The 18,221-nt window shown below is 42.4% G+C and overlaps 1 protein-coding gene across 1 annotated transcript in view; it reads right to left on the reverse strand.

The window, feature by feature from the left end:
- Nucleotides 1-7,882: 7,882 nt before the first annotated feature.
- CMTM6 (CKLF like MARVEL transmembrane domain containing 6) overlaps nucleotides 7,883-18,221 on the reverse strand; it is a 51,135-nt gene continuing 40,796 nt past the window's right edge. The window contains exons 3-4 of the mRNA XM_077491465.1: nucleotides 14,053-14,151; nucleotides 7,883-12,254 (exon numbers count right to left, since the gene is read on the reverse strand). Of these exons, the coding sequence (XP_077347591.1) occupies nucleotides 12,108-12,254; nucleotides 14,053-14,151 (246 nt within the window). The 3' untranslated portion in view covers nucleotides 7,883-12,107. The remainder of the gene's footprint in view (nucleotides 12,255-14,052; nucleotides 14,152-18,221) is intronic.

An 18,221-nucleotide genomic window follows, 5' to 3' on the forward strand; every position in this document is an offset into this window, starting at 1 on the left:
CTACCTAGAAGATTTTGTGGGACATTATTTTTATTTTATTTTTATTTCCATGATGGCTCTGTTTATTCTATTATTATTATTATAGTGTTATTATTTAAAATAAAAAACAAATCCATACGTTGCTTTTTTACAGACAAACTAGGCTTTTTTTGGCAATACAGTCTTGCAAATATTTTCTATTTAATGTATTAAAAAACATGTAAACATTTTTAAAAAATTGCTTTTTTTTGCCAGCATTCGTTTAAAAAACAAAAGTGCTTTATTGTAAATAAAAAGTTTTTTTTTTCCCCTACATTTTGCCCTAGATGCAAAAACAACCCACACTCAACTGGTCTAATAGCTCCCATATATACTGCCCTTCCCTAGCTCTAAACTCGAAATATATTTAACTGGGAACAAGATCTAATGCTGCGTATGCACGATCGGAATTATGGTCGGAAAAAGGTCTGATGGTTTTCCCGAACGGAATTACGCTCAAGCGGTCTTGCATACACACGGTCACACCAAATTCCAACTGCCAAGAACGCGACTAGAAAAAGGAAGTTCAATACCTAGTGGCCAATAGCTTCCATCTCGTAGTTGAATCTGAGCATGCGTGAGTTTTTGCACAACGGAATTGCATACACACGATCGGAATTTCCATCGGGAAAATTGAGAACATGCTTTCAAATGCCGGCGGGAATTCGGCCAGCTAAATTCCAATGGAGCATACACACGGTCACATTTTCTGATGAAAAGCTCTCATCGGTCTTTTGCTGGCCAAAATTTTGATCGTGTGTACGTGGCATTAGGGAATCTTTAGATGTTTTGGACTGGAAAAAAGTTGGTCTGTTCCACCAATACTCTAGCCCAGGAAAATGCCTACAATCTACTATTCTGATGGTATGTGACCACTGAGCAACTGGCTAAATTTACACCAACAGGTTCTTTTTTTCACTTTAGAGGCTGCAGAACACCTGGAACATTACACCATGATGTTAGCAATACTCAAAAGTTCAAAAACATAATTTGATTTGGACCAACCTTCATAAGAACTTGGTTTGTAACAGCTGGGAAGATTTACTTCATAGACCTATTTCTGACCTCACTACTATAGAAAAGAAGCTAACTTAATTTTCCTAGCTACACGCCAAACTATAGCCAAAGCTTGGCGACAGCCCTCCTAGAAACCTCATGGAGGTGAAGCAACAGATTATGGGCATTGTGATTCACAAGGAAGTTACTTCTATACTTAGTGATAACCACACAAAATTCTTAAAAGTTTAGTTCCCATGTCTAGAGTATAATCACAACTTGAATCTCAAATACTTGTTACGATTGCTGTTACAATTAATGTACAACTAAAAGGCAAAACTTTATTTAATTTTTTTGGATAGATTGAAGAGGTATTAGAACCCGTCAGTTTTTATTGCGGTCTGTATCATTATCATTAAAAGTACGAGAAAATCCAAAATTTTTGGGAAGTCTCCAGAAAATGAATAAAGTCTAATATGGACACTAGTTCTGATGACCTGGGGGTCCCCAATGGATTACCTTCATTTGCAGTATTTTCTCTCACTTCATGTTTTGGCTATGGGACATGAAATTAAGGAAAATCTCCCCAATGAGACACGAATGGCAAAAAATAAACCGACAGCGATTACGACAGCCCCCCCCCCCCCCCCACCCCAATCCAAAATGAAAAAGAAAAATTTAGCTTATGGTTCTACTTTAAACTTTATGAAGTGGGAACTTCTGGCTAGGACCCCAACGCCTTCCCCCTTCCTACCCCTCCCCTCTGCTTCTCCATTTTATTGTATCCTTACACCTTGACCGGCACTACTCCTTTTTACCTTTTTCTCCTTTTCAAACACTAATATATATATATATATATATATATATATATATATATATATATATCTTACAAAAACACCCAATACCTCAGGCAATTTCATTTACTGGGAGAATACTATCTACATATATATTAGGCTACCTGTGTACGGCCTGGCCCTCAGCTATACCCTCTCCAGCCCTCTCTCCCCCAACTTTTTTTTCTACCCAATCCGTGTATAATTATATGTTTGGGTTCATTTGCTGGCCTTCATTTCTAACATGCAATAATGAAAGTGACTGTTGTGCTGTAGTAAGACACACATTACATGTGTCAACACATTGCAGTGCCACTCATTTTCAATGACAGTACATTCCCTTAGTATTTTTGTCTCAGCACCCTGGAATGCACAGTAGCACACTACAGCCTGGGGGTTGTGCTGCATTGCAAAAAGTGGAGCAGGCCTGCTTTTATGTTCAACTTTCTGATGTGCTGGCAGCTCCCTTCATTTCAATCGGTTGCCCCAACTCAACACAACAACGCACCTTAAAGCGGACCTTCGGTCATTTTTTTCAACTTTCCATCTATTAAATCTTTTGCCCTTGTTGTTTTAACTTTGGATAGTAAAACACTTCAAGGAAGAAAAAAGGGTGCTAACTCCTGTTTCAGAAGCATCAACTTCTAGGATAAAAGGCAACGTAGGATCAGGATGTGCCAACACAGGAGCAGAAACAAAGGCAGCCTTGAGGGTCTCAAAGGACTTAATGGACTCCGGAGACCAACTCTCTGGGTTACCTTCCTTTCTGGTCATATCAGTCAAAGGCTTGACCAGAGACGAGAAGTTACGAATAAACTTCCGATAGTAGTTGGCAAAACCCAGGAAACGCTGCAGAGGACGTAAACCCATGGGTCAAGGCCACTGTAGGACTGCCGAAAGTTTCTCTGGGTCCATCGAAAAACCAGCAGTGGAAATGACATAGCCCAGGAATGTAACCTGTTTACGATGGAACTCGCACTTCTCCAGTTTACAATAGAGATTGTTCTCTCTTAGTTTCTGAAGCACATGACATGTGTGGTGGCTCTCCAAGGACAAAATATGAGGATATCAAGATAAACCACCACACACACACACACACACAATTGCAACAAATCTCGGAGGACATCGTTAATAAATTCCTGGAAAACTGCTGGGGTGTTACAAAGGCCAAAAGGCATTACCAGGTATTCATAATGGCCTGTTCTGATATTAAACGCAGTTTTCCACTCGTTGCCCTTCTTAATGCGCAAGAGATTGTATTCCCCTCTCAAGTCAAGCTTCGTGAAAACTGTTGCTCCCTTGAGGCGGTCAAATAACTCTAATCAATGGAATCGGGTAGGCATTCTTAATCTTGACACAATTGAGACCCCTATAATCTATACAAGGTCTTTTTCACAAAGAAGAAACCAGCACCAGCAGGAGACGAGGATTTGCAGATAAAACCTTGTGCATCAGCAACATACTCCTCCATGGCCGACAAAAGGTAAACCCGGCCACGAGGAGGTATGGCACCAGGTTGAAGGTCAATTGCGCAATCATTAGACCGGTGTGGAGGCAGACTACCGGCTTGACCTTTATCAAACACATCGCCAAAATCACGGTACTCCTCCGGCAGGGAGGGGAGTGAAGTGGTGCACAGGACCTTGGATACCTTCAGGAAGCATGTCTCACTGCATTGTGGTGACCAGGAGAGAACCTCAGCATGGAGCCAATCAAAAGAGGGGTTGTGCCTCTGTAACCAAGGATAACCAATAACCAGCGGAAATCTGGGTGAGGAAATAACTTGGAATTGGATTATCTCATGGTGAAGAGCCCCTACGGCCATGGACAACGGAACCATCTCATGAGTTCCATGGGCAGGCTGTAAAGGTCTCCCATCAAGATCCTTAATGGCAAGTGGAGTGTCACGCAGCTGAAGCGGAATCGAGTGCTGCGAAACAAATGCAGCATCAATGAACAGGCCTGCAGCCCGAGTCGATTAGAGCCTGTATCTCGATGGACGACTCAGCCCAAGAAAGGGTGACCAAAACCAGGGGCTTATCCTTCTGGATAACTGGGGACGAAACAACGCCACCTAAGGTCTGTCCATGACAGGACCTCAAGGTTCGGGCGTTCCCTGGACGGGTAGGACAAGACTTCAAAAAGTGACCTGCCTGGCCACAATAAAGGCACAATCTCTCCCTCCTCCTAAAGGCTCTCTCATCCGCAGAGAGACGCATGAAGCCCAGGTGCATGGGTTCATCTTCACTAACCAACTCGGTACCAGGAGGCATGGGAGGTGAGGGAGGCATGGGTGGGACTACAAAGCTCAGAGACAAACATACAGGAGGCTTCTGCAAGCGCTCCTTAAGAGAAAGTCTGAGTCTGGAGTCAATGAGGATGGCAAACGAGATCAAGCTCTCCAGCTCAGTGGGTATATCTCGGGCTGCTATCTCATCCTTGATGGAATCCGAGAGACCATGAGAAAAAGCAGCCACGAACGAGGGCCTCATCGTTCCAAGCAACCTCTGCTGCCAGAGTACGGAATTCAATGGCGTAGTCGGCAACAGTTCTCGTACTCTGTTTGATGGACATGAGGCACTTGGCAACAGAAGTGGAGCGTGCGGGAATGTCAAAAACCCTTTTAAAGGAGGCCACAAACTGAGGGTAACTCAAAACAGGTTTTTGCGTCTCCCATTGAGGGTTAGGCCAGGCCAAGGCTCTCTCAGAAAGCAAACATATCACGAAACCTACTTTGCTTCTGTCCATGGGAAACGCCTGGGGCAGCATTTTCGAAGTATATCTCAACCTGATTGAGAAACCCTCTGCATTGAACTGAATTGCCCCCAAATCGCTGGGGAAGCAGAGCAGAACCAGACATACCTCTTATAGAGGTAATACTCAAGGCGTGTGCCTGCACAGAGACTGGCGCAGCAGCAGGGACGGCCTGTGACTCAGGTTGTATCGGAGCAGCCACCGTGGGGGATTCAAGGTGAGCCGTGTGATTCAGTCTGTAACGCTAAGGCAAACTGATCCATGCGGTGATCTTGCTCATCCAATCTGGAAAAAATATTACCAACAAGTGGATTGACTGTATCTTCTGAATTCATGGCCTTCGCGTACTGTCAGAAACCATGAATCAGACTGAGACACAAGTACAATCAAATCACACTTGTTTATTAATAAAAAATAAAAAGGTAAATAGAAAAAGCGTAGTCAAGCATAGCCAGAGTCCAGTAACCAGATTGGGTAGTCAGCCATTCCAAAGTTCATTAACCAGATCGGGTAATCAGCCAGTCCTAAGTTCATTAACCACATTGGGTAATCAGCCAGGCCTGAAGTCAGGGATCCAAGGAGAGCAGCTGCAAGCAGGATAAAGAGCCAGGAGGGATGTCAGCAAGCCAGTCTTGAAACAAACTGCAGGAGCTGGTTCCTTGTGATGTGACCAACACGAAGACAGAGGAGAAGTGATCTGGAAGGCTTTAAATAGGCAGGTCAGACGAGCATCATTGGGAACAGCTGGTAACTGTGGAGAGAGACGAGAGCTGGCAATTAGCCGACAGCTGAGCAGCCAGCCCAGAGGAGGAAGGGCTAAGGCAGCCCTGACAGGGGGAAAGAATGATGCGGCGCTTTAACCGACAATCGCGCGGTGATTGTGATTTTTAGCGGTACTGCAACATTGCGATGGACACACAAGACACTTTTGGGACCACTGACATTTATACAGCAATCAGTGCTATAAAAATGCACCGATTACTGTGTAAACGTCACTGGTAGGGAAGGGGTTAACACTAGCACAGCTCCTCTCCGAAACTCGGGCAGTCACCTGCGGAGTCCCTCAAGGCTCTCCTTTGTCACCTGTTCTCTTCAACATTTACATTCGCCCACTCCTTAAAATCATCAGATGCTCAGATCTCTGATTCCACTCTTACGCTGACGACACGCAACTTTATTTCCGGATCAATGGAAAAAAAGATCACCAACAACTTGAAAACTGCCTCAAATCAATAGAGGACTGGATGACCACTAACTCCCTCCAGCTGAACAAGACAGAACTTCTTATCTTACACCCAAATCATAAGCCCGCAACCAAAACCTCCTGGTCTCCACCAACCGTCTTTGGGCAGACTATTTCCCCAAAGACCAAAGTGAAGAGTCTCGGGGTTATTTTAGATGCACAAATGTCAATGGATGCGCAAATAGGATCTGTAGTCAGTGGATCTCACCATCTGCTGCGCATGCTTCGCAGACTCATCCCTTTTATCCCAAAGAATGACAAAGCAGTGGTAGTTGGAACAGTCATTAATTCACGACTGGACTACGCAAACTCGCTTTACATAGGATTACCACAATATCAACTTGCGCGATTACAACTGATACAAAACACGGCGGCAAGGCTGATAACAGGAAAAAAAACCTGGGAATCCATCTCTCCTTCGCTGAGGAGCTTACATTGGCTAACCGTAAAAAAATCGGATCACGTTCAAGACCCTTTGCCTCACCCACAAATGCGTGCATAGAGAAGCTCCGCAATACCTAATGGAGAAAATAAATCATTACACACCAAACTGCAGTCTTCGATCAGCCAACAAAAACCTCCTCCTCGTGCCCAAAGCCTGGTATAAATCCAAGGGGGATCGGAGATTCGCTGTCCAAGGGCCTCGGCTATGGAATGATCTACCAATCAACATCCGCCTGGAAGAAAATCACCTGGCTTTTAGGAAAAAACTCAAGACCTTCCTCTTTTAGCAGATGATCAAAGCTCACCACAGTGCCTAGAGGCGATTCAGTTTGCATTGTGCGCTATACAAGTATTTCATTAATTCATTCATTCACTAGGGGGAGATCAAGGGGTTAAATGTGCGTTTCCCAGGTGGGTTCTAACTGAGGGGATAGGACTGACTAGGGGGAAGAGACATCGTTGTTCTAACTTAATAGGAATGATAGGTCTCTTCTCTCCTGGCAGAACCTTGTTCCTGCTCTCGTGCACGCCCATCGGGTTACCTGTCATGCAGTGGGTGCCTGCACCGGCTATCGCCCATAGAGGTACAGATATACCCATATGCCAATTCGCGATAACGAACCACTTTGCCTCCGTATATCGACATGAGCCGGTCGGCAAGTGGTTAAAGCTGTACTCGGGGTTGGGAAAATAAAAGCCTCGCACTACAAGAGTTAATGCTCATTAAGGCTAAGACCTACAGGAAGGAGGAGTAATACCTTATCCCTGGTTTGGGATTCCTACATCCACACGACTGGTCTGGCACTGCCAACTCTGCAAGGTGATCCCAGCCGTGGTTGCACGCTCCTCTCCTCCACAAACAATTAAGGGTTATTGCAAGGGTGAGGGACTGCTCACAGCCTCGAGCGCCAGGGAGGAGAGGACAGTCAGGAGCACAGTAAGTAATACAGCGTCTTCCAATACTCCTAGAAACAACAAGCATTTAAGCCTTGCGGTGCACTGAGGGCCCACTGCAAGGTTTTTTTTCCTTTACAATTCCAGGAATTCAGCTTATATATAGCATAGCCTTTTTAGGAGAATATGGCGGGGGATCCAACCAAGAGTTATGCAGATTGCTCCTAACAAAAGGGGTGATCCATTCTCTGTTCTGTGACTATGACAGGCACATGCTTTGATCTCTCTGCTCGTCCCCATCTCCCTCTGCACTCAGAACACAGGGAGGGCAGTCTCTGCTCATGTAGTATGATCACTACAAGGGAAGAGAGAGAGGGATGTGAACTATTGGCTGACTGCTCACATTCCACATGACAAGGTAACAAATGACAGCTGACAGGTAACAAATGACAGTAATCGGCGAGTTTTCTCTATGGAAAACTGCCATATTGTTAGAGGCAGACCTGCACTAGTTTCTGTTTCAGAAAAACTGGCGCAGGTGGCACAGATAGACCTGTAACAGGCCTGACTGCTCTGTTAATGAGGCACACACCTCTTCTGACAGAAAGTATGTTTGCCCTCAACTCCATCTTTACTAAACTGAGTGAATACTTAAAATATTCTGATCATTTTTCTCCAAAATAAAAAACACCAAGACAAGTTTCATCAATTACATTTGAAGGTTTTATTTACACATTTGAGATTAGATAAAGCCATGATCTCAGTGCAATGTATTATCACTTAATTATCAGGGAATTATATAAAAAAAAGAAATATAATATGAGTGGATAAATATACCAGATTTAACAGACTGAACACATGATAGTGTAAATTTAGAAATGTATAATGAAGTGAAATCACGAGAGTAGAAATATGGAAGATATTATAGCTAGTTAAAGCCAGCTTCCGCACTGTCATCCTGATCCAGGCTTCATTATGTATTGTAGGATTGCAACCCACAGCCTACTCCTTTAAATACAAATCAGCAATGACAGCTTCTATATACCTAGCCTCTCAGGTTCGCTTTAATAACATGTTGCCATGCAATGATGTTTAGTTACCCAGAGAAACCAATCATTTACCTGCCCATTCTATTGCAATCTTCAGTATGATTGGTTTCCATGGTTGATATCAAAACACTGTGCTGGAGATAAAAAAATAAAAAGTACCCCGCAGTTGTGGCATTTCCTTTAGAAACATGTAAGGCACATATGATTCCATCAATCAAAGGGTTTCTTGAAAATCGAAAGGTCTAAAAGATCACCACATACATTACATTACCTTTATAACTATCAACTAGTGCAAATGCCTGCCTGATTGGATAGATTAGTCAGGTCTTCATATTACAGAGCTTTGGTAAATCTAAAGTTGATTGTACAAAGTTTGTAATGTTTATGGTGACACTACACAAAATTTTTACACGATAAAACACCAGATTTTTTTTTAATCAAAGATGCCAAATCTGATTTAAATTTGTAGTCTACACATTTTAACAGTGCTCTAGTAGTGTACATATGACAAAAGCGTGTGCTAGTCTGTATTTGTACAGAGACTGAACTTCTATGCCCACTTAACGTAAGAGCCCTTTCACACTAGGGCGGGCATCGGCAGTAAACCGTCATTTTAGCGGCGCTATTCGGCCACTAGCGGGTGGTTTTAACCCCTGCAAGCCGTGAAAAATGGCTTGGTGGCGCTGCCCCATTGTTTTCAATGGGCAGGGGTGCGTTAGGAGCGGTGTATACACCACTCCTACAGTGCTGAAAAGATGTGTCCTACAAGCGCACCGCTCCAGATTGAAAGCAGACTTTCACACTGGAGAGACAAGAGAGGTGCTATTTTAAGCTCTGTAGCGCCTCAGTGTGAAAGGGGTCTAATTGCCTTCTGTGCAGCTGCCCCCCCCCCCCAAATACTTACCGGAGCCCCCTCTCAATCCACGAGTATCTCGGCTATCCGATCGGGAGAGGGAGGGGCAGGGCAGCAGCTTTGTGTCTGAATGGATACAAGGAGCTGCAGCTCAACTCCGGTGCCCCCATAGTAAGCTGCTTGCTGTGGGGGTATTCAACAGGAGGGAGGGGCCAAGAACTTCAGCCAGGGACCTGAGAAGAGAAGGATCTGGGCTGCCCTGTGCAAAACCATTACACTTAGCAGGCAAGTATAAAAAATTTTTCTATTAAAATAACAAAAAGACTTTACAATCACTAAGTATGAGATTTTAGTTTTCTGTGTCACAGCTGGGGAGAGTCACCCTCTCTTTATCCTGGTAACCACTGCTTCCAAGACAAAACATAATGGGATAGCCAAATTTTTAGAGTTGTCACTAAACAGGAAGTCAGGGAAAGTCTCCCATAGAGGCCACCTGTTCCATTGGGAATTCTACACAAAAGGACTGACTGCAAAAAATTTAAATAAAAAGACCTGTATTTAAACTCCTTCATATTCTGTTAAAAAAATACAAATAAAAAAAATGTCTTTGTAAATTTTAACTTCACAAATGTCATCCCACTATGCAAAGTATACTGCAGTGTATTACATTCTAGCAAGGTAACGGCAGCAATAGAGGCAGCTCCTGCACAGTGCGCGCACCTGCCTATAATGTCAAATAAGTGCTTACATTAAGAACATATTCACAAACTTTAGATCTATTGCTAAAATGTATAGCAGGTGAAAGTCGGCTTCACCTGGATACAAATTAAAAATAACATAACATTTTTAAAAGATTCCAGATAATTTACATTGTTCCAATTGATAATCAGAAACATTATTAGTTAAAAATCAATGGTGGCCATTAAAGAATAAAAAAATAAAAAAAAACACACACACACACACACCTTTGTGCATATGGATTTAGGGTTCATAGTTAAAACATCTTTTTGAAAACACGCGCATCACGCTGGATGATTACAAAAATATATATCAAAAAAGAAAAGGCATAAACAATGTAAAATATGAGGATTATATAGGAGAAATAAGATCTACCTTGTGGCAAGTCCAGATATGGTTAATTATGGCCTGCTTTATCCTTGTGTTATGCCCCCAATTATATGAAAGTAAATGAGGCTGGCTGGGCTGTATATTACCTCTTGGCCTGACCTCACACTGCCAGAATCATTATCCAATGCAGGCAAACATTTAGAAGAGTAAATTTCATATCTAAGCCCCAGTTCACACCGGGTGCGGCTTTGAAGTTGCGCTACTATACGGTTTTACGACATCTCTTTGCAACTTCATGCCCAGATGTCAAAGCAAGTCACACATGAAATCTCACCAAGATAGTGCACAAACCTTTTTTGAAAGTCTCAGCGACTCAAGTCGTACCGATTTGAACGGTTCCATATCGGCAAATAGGGGGTGACTGATCATGCAACTTTGATCTGTCAAGTGGCAACCGGTGTGAACGGCAGTTAAATGTCACTCTGTGGGCTGCCATGGATACACAGTATCTGCTGATCATACAGAGAGGTTAACCTGTAAAAGTCCAGCCCCAATTATCGATATAAATTGAAGCTGAAATATAGGAAAAAATAAATTTTCTCAGTAGAAATAAGTTAGGTCTAATGACGTGTGCCCCATATCTGGCTGCTGCAGTGTTTGTTACATATCATACTTTTAAATCAGGCAGCAGTCTCCTTTTTGCACCAAACATCCAGTGCTGAGACTTATAGTCCCGTCTATGCGCTCAGCGCCTCCTCCCTTCATAAAAAGCATTGCATTCTTTTCAATGAATTCAAGGCATTCTGTGATTGGAGGATTGGAAAACATGCCATTCATCTACACCTCCTCTAATCACAGAGCACCTTGCAAAAAACAATGCAAAGCTTTTTATGAATGATCAGTGTACCACAGTCGGAAATACAAGCTTCCGCATTGGATGTTTGCCGCCAGCGGGAGACTGCAGCTTTAGTAAAACGGAAGATATATAGCAAATGGTGCAGCAGCTATCTTATTTTACCTTTGCAAATGATTTTTGGGCACACCTCAGCTTTAGGATCTACCAGGTTGGCTTCAGAAATCTATAGAAGATTCCAACAGTGAAATTTCTCTGCAACTTGTCTTAGTTCATCCATACGATCATCCTCAAAAGTAAAGGGAGAACAAAGTCCGGCCATGTCATATGTGTAGTAGTGAAAATTGTGGTGGGGATATCTTGCTACTGAAATCTGAGAGATACAAAAGTTGTTAACATGCTATATAACCTGATATAAGCCATGCGGATCTTACATATCCATTGTGGATGGGGTTGGCTCTTTGCAGCACTAGCTATGATAAGCAAAATATATCAGATATATTCTGCTGATTAAATTCAGCTTCTGGCCCAAGCTACTGCAATAGTTACCGGTGATACATTTTACAGAGCTAGACATATCTGTGCATGGAGGGACGATATGGCATCCCTGAATAAATGATTTTTATCATTTTAAGATTTATTTTTTTATTTTTATAGTAACCTATGGGGAATAAATATTTTGTTTCACCTACGCTAGTAGAAGCCAGTATATGGCAATATGAAGATGAGGTCCGCTCATGGGAGCAAGCAATTTAGGTTGAAAGAAAATCTCTCTCCTTGGTGTATTAGTCTGCATTCGAAAATTATTTAAAAAAAAAAAAAAAAAAAAAAAACACATGAATTATTTACATAATTATAATGAGCCATATTTCTCACAAGCTAGGACTGTGTTGCCCCTGGGCAAACCTACAATGAAAAAACAGAACAGACCGTTCTTATTGAAAAGATGTAGATAAAGGATTCCTGTAATAGATTTTGTGATATAGGCGGTCCTGGAATATCAGCTGTGATGTCACACATTTCATGACTCAAAAACAGACAATACAAGTGTGGAGGATAGAGAGGCTGCATAGCTGTAGCAGAATGTACACATAGTTTCGTTTTAGGGGTTTTCTTGCACGGGGTGGTTTAGAGGCTCCCCCTCAGCATTTGGTGTCGTCTTGGGCTTGTCTTTCCTTTGTAAGTAGTCATTTTTCCACATGTTATAGAGTTCTCCTATAAATGCAAAGGATGCAAGGAACCCAAAAGCCTGAAAGAGAAATCAAAACAAGACATTAGTAACAATGGTGGCCATTCACACTTCAATAAACAAACAATTTCCTTTCCAGTCAATCTCTTCCGATAGGAATAATCAATCTACCGTTGATAACCCAGACAATCGATATGCACACATGGGGAAGTGGATTTTAATCAATAATTAAAGTGTAAGCTCACCTTTTCACAAAAAAAAAAAAAAAAAAATGAACACCATACCCCCTCTACACCTCCTCTGGTCCCCCACTGCACTTACCTCCATGGATGAATAGCTTTCACTGCCCACACAACTAGTGCAAGGGTCTGGGGATTTGAAATCTGTGGTCTTATCCTATATCCTTATCTTCTAGATCAGAGCAATTTTGATTTTGCTCCAACCAATCAGAATCACTCTGATCCATCCTGCTATCCCTAAGGAAAGAAGGGGAAGAAGACTGCAGCTTTCAAACTCCTGGACCCCTAAAGTATTTAGCTCTGTTACAGGAGCTATAGCTATTAAAGCACGGGAAAAAAAAAAAAAGTGTTTTGATGGTGTAGGAATTGGCTGCAACCCCTGTCAGTTTTTTATATGCCGTTTATGGCCTATTAGGGAGATTCCTGTCCCAGAGACAAAAGTAGAGAGATAAAACTTCCCCCAAAGTGGAGGAAAATTCTCTCTTAAAAAGGAAAATTAAACCCAAAAGCAAACATTTATTATATTGCAGCTTACCAATTCTTAGATGTGGAGGCTGCATTCATTTTCTTTTTAGGCTTTTTTTAGTTTCACCTGTGATCCTGCCAGTAAGTGTTACTTTTCAACATAACAAGCTATCCTGCATATGTAGCAGTTAGAGTGTTGAGACAAACCATTTATCACTAACAGGGATGCTTAGATAAGCTTTTATGTATTCTTGTCCAATATTTGTATTGAAGTTTTCAGGAAGAGCAGAAGAAAAAAAAAAAGGGGGGGGTGAACAATGTCAACCATACATTAGGATATAGGAAATAGTCGTATCAATGGATACAAATGGCAAAACAATAATAACAGACATGTGGGCAATGTAATCCATTCCGAGGGCTGAATTGTAAGGTTGGGACGATCGTCTGGTACCCTCGGACACTGGGAGGAGGGGGAGCCCCAGGCGTTACTAGATTGAGCCTAGTGGTGCATATCAATATGCCATGAGGTGATGATACCAATTAAGGGTGCCGTTTTATTTATTCATGTAAAAAACATTTATCCCAAAAGGAAAAAAAAAACTGTTGGTGTGACTGCACTGTGAGCAGGAGTATAGCTTTAATTTGTTAGTGTATTTAAAACTGCCAGTGCATCCTCCTCCCAGACTGACAAGGCTGCTGTCCAAAAGGTGCCCCATGTGCTCCTTCATCTGGAGTGGGGGCACTCTATTACAGGAGGTGCATTACTGGCTAGATCACCAGGTACAAAAAGAGTGTGAAAAAAGGAAGTGAATGCAGCCAGCACATCGAATGATTGGTAAGCTGCAATATATTACATTTTGGTTTTGGGTTTATTACCACCTTGATCATCATCACCTGAGCAGCAAGCTTCCTGCTCACCTCCAATTCTGATGAACCAGAGGTGCTGGGAATGTTTTGCATTTTCAATCACTTTCTGTAGCAGTAACAATGGTGAATCCCCAGGTGCAATAAAAATCTGAGAAAAGTTCTAACCATTCTAATAAACTTCAGATGCTTCTATTGAGAAAACCGAGTAGTTGGTACAAGGCACTTGTAGACATTTTCTGGTACACACAGCAGTTGTGAAGTTTAGATAACAGAAGATGACAACTTACCGTGGATACCTGTGCAAGTTCTGACGTATCTATTGTGGCAATAAACACAATGGAGGCAATGAAAAACGATACACCGGTGACCAATGTGATGTAGAAATCCTGCAAAACAGAAATATTTGTAATTCACCATATAATCCTCTAGATGGAGCTCAATAAACACTATAACTGTCATATTTTGTTCTTGTGCCTTTACAGGAAGCCTTGTCTGAGTTGAGATGGGGAAAAAATGACATCACCAAGTTTCTGTTGCTGTTCCCTTCAGTTTCGATTAAAATTGCATCTTCTCCAACTCTCTTAAGCATGCACTAGTCACCCCCATACTTAAAAAACCTTCCTTGGACTCCACCAATCTTAACAACCTACGTCCCATCTCCTTGCTCCCTTTCCTCCAAACTCCTTGAACATCTGGTCTAGAACCAAACGAGCGACCACCTCATTAAGAATAATCTTCCCTTCAGTCTGGATTTTGCCCTTAACACTCCACAGAAACTGCACTCCTAAAACTCACAAACGATTTACTAACAGCAAAAACCAATGGACAATTTTCTGTACTCCTACTTCTGGAGTTTGATATGGTTGACCACCTGCTCCTCCTCAATAGAACTTTACTCCTTTGGTCTCCATGACTTTACTATTCATTGGTTTTCATCCTACTTATTCCTCCACACCTTTAATGTCAAATTCTACTTAAATACGTGCCTCTTCCTCTGTCAACTCTGTCAAGATCAATGGCACAGCCATCATCCCACCCCCGCATGCCAGGGTGATAGGTGGATTCTGAATTTTCCTTTAAGCCTCACATCCAATCACTGTCCAAAGCTTGCCGCCTCAACCTACCCAACAGCTCCAAAATACATCCCTTTCTAACCACCAACACCACAAAGCTCCCAAATCAACTCCCTGGTCATCTCTCACCTCTACTACTACAACTCCATCCTCACTGGTTTACCTTTACATAGGCTATCCCCCTATTCAGTCCATCATTAATGCTGCTGCCAGGCTCACCCACCTTACCAACCGCAAAGTGTCTGCTACTCCTCTGTCAGTTCCTTCATTGGCTGCCACTCTTCCAATAAATTAAATTCAAAATACTAACAACTTACAAAGCCATCCACAACCTTGCCCCCAGCTACATCACTAACCTATTCTCAAAATACAACCTAATCATTCTCTTCATTCCTCCCAAGACCTCCTGTTTGCTAGCTCCCTTGTCACCTCCTCCTATGCTCGCCTCCAGGACTTCTCCTGAGCCTTTCCCATCCTATGGAACTCCCTACCCCAATCTGTCTGGCTAGCTCCTCCTCTGTCCACTTTTAGGCAATCCCTTTAAACCCTTATCTTCAGAGAAGCCTATCCGGCCTTCAGCCAACACCTGTACTTCCACTATCTCCATAAGCTCATCCCCCAAAGTTATTACCTTTTGTATCATTTCACCCTCCCTTTTAGACTGAAAGCTCTAATAAGTCCTCTGAGTCCTACTGCACTGCCCCACAAACTGTTGGCACTATATAAATCCTGTATAATAATATTTGGAAAATATACACTCACTGGCCACTGTATTAGTTACACCTGTTCAATTGCTTCATAACATAAATTGCTAATCAGCTAATCACATGACAGCAACTCAATGCATTTAGGCATCTAGACTTAATAAAGACAACTTTCCTAATCAAACCGACCATCAGAATGGGGAATAAAGGGATTTAAAAGGGACTTTGAACGTGGCATGGTTGTTGGTGTCAGACAACTGCTGATCTACTAGGATTTTCACACACAGCCATCTTTAGGGTTTACAGAGAATAGTCTGAAAAAGAGAAATAATCCAGTGAGCAGCAGTTGTGTGAGACACTGGGTGCCACTCCTGTTAGCTAAGAACAAGAAACTGAAGCTACAATTCACACAGAATCACCAAAATTGGGCAATAGAAGATTGGAAAAACGTTGCCTGGTCTGATGTACCAATTGTGCATCATTTAAACGCCACGGCCTACCTGAGTATTGTTGCTGACCACGTCCATCTTTTTATGACTACAGTGTACTCATCTTCTGATGGCTACTTCCAGCAGGAAAATGCACCATGTCACAAAGCTCAAATCATCCCAAACTGATTTCTTGAACATGACAATGACCTCCACACTCACCAGATCTCAATCCAATAAGAGCACCTTTGGAATGTGGTGGAATGGGAGATTCGCATCATGGATGTGCAGCCAACAAATCTGCTGCAACTGTGTGATGCCATCATGTCACTATGGACCAAAATCTCTGAGGAAGGTTTCCAACACCTCGTTGAATCGATGCCACAAAGAATTAAGGCAGTTCTGAAGGCAAAAGGTGGTCCAACCCGGTACTATAGTTGCAAAAAAAGTGCTTATATAAAAAGTAGAAGAAAAGCCCCACTCTAAGGTTAGTTTCATACTACTGTGCTGCGGTTTGGCCACATGGCGGATATATACGTGGTTTTCAGGCACATTACCTGTGATTTTAGCCTCTGTCCATTTGCCTTTGTGTTCCATTAGGAATTAATGGCACCCCTAAAGAGCAGAGCATTTGTCTGCGTGTCAGGAACGGGTGCGATTTTCCGGTCACGTGAGCTGCAGTTTCAGCTCCCCTGTGTCACCTGTGGCAACTGCAAGCAAGAGGAGAGACCCCGACACCGGCTGGGTCATAGCAGCCTATGGGCGACGTCATGCCTCCAGGAATTCACAGCCGTTGTTGAGCTCTCACTTACACAAGGGAACCGGATTACATGACTGAACCAAAGTGGATTAGAAATAAGCAAGTACACAGATCTTTTATACAGGGTAGGTAGGAGGAGGGGGTGGGAACATTTTTATGAATGATTAGACTTTTCTTCCACTCTAAGTGAGATGTTGCAGATTTCCATCACTGATTTTGCGATGTCATTAGGCATCGTATATTTTTGAGGACTCTTCCGTACAGATCAGATTTGTGCAAGCAACAATGCAAAGTGGGCCGAAGAATATCTCCTGTGACAGACAGCTAAACCTTCTTGCGTGTCCTCTGAATTAATTTGGGGATTTAGCTTTGCATACCTGACAAGTCTATATTAAAATAAAGTCACCCAGCTGGAAATGTAAGATCTCAGCTCATAGGATGCTCATGTACTAGCACAACAAATTCCATGTTTGCTGGAAAACTGTTACCAAAGGAAATAGATTTTCTTTCAGCCAAAAGTTCAGCTTTAACAAATGGAAATGTATGGCAACTGCTGAAGCCAAACAAGATCTGTAAGACCCAGAAACATCTGAGAGATATGCATGAAGACTGATCAGGTATGCAAATCAAACCAGCAAGATAAAGCGACCATCAATGGACTAAAACAAATGTGCAAATCAGGTGTTCAGACATCACTGCACGTTTATTCTATGTCAGGGACTCAAAGACTAAACCCAAAAGACAGCCAGCTAAATATAATTTCAGATGGCATCCTAGATTACAGATGTATTTTAAAGAGGACCTGAACACTAAAAACTGTGCCAAATAAAGACAAACAGTGGGCAAATGTCTAGTCACCAGTAAAGGCCATAGGCTGACCAAAGCTTATCTGTCTCCCCATTTCTGACTTGCCATGCCTTGTTCTGCATTGTGTCTCTATGTGTAGACAGCCATCTTGGTAGGGGAGTAGGACTTTGCTTCCTCATATCAGAGCTGCCCTCTGATGACTAACCAGGTAATATTCAAAAAGCAGCAAGAGATGTTCAGAAAAGTCATTCACAGAATGAATACTTCCACTGTAGGTCCTTTCATACAGTTTTCTCTTCAGCAAGGAGAACAAAGAGCTGTATAGAGCTGACCGCCCCAAATCTCACGTGACACAGTACGATATAGCACATAATACAGATATACAGTATCGCTATGAAGGTCAGGGCACAGATATTGCTATTTTTCTGAATGAAATCAAGACAAAACGCTAAGGTACCATTTAGGCACATTTAACAATTCTTGATTTTTTCTTTAAGATAGCAAATCTTCACTTTCAGGGTTCAGGTCCATGTTCAGATTTAGAGGCAAACCACAAACAATTTGTGGACTAACTGAAAAATAATTACTGGCTGTAGTGCGTGTTACTTTACTAAAACTGTACAGTAGGATGATGAGCAACCCACAGTGCTCCTACTAACCTATGAATACTCAAGACATGTGCTT

Source organism: Lithobates pipiens, unplaced genomic scaffold (genome assembly GCF_037356315.1).
Source record: "Lithobates pipiens isolate NorthernLeopardFrog02 unplaced genomic scaffold, aLitPip1_a1.2 Scaffold_19, whole genome shotgun sequence".
Classification (NCBI taxonomy): domain Eukaryota; kingdom Metazoa; phylum Chordata; class Amphibia; order Anura; family Ranidae; genus Lithobates; species Lithobates pipiens.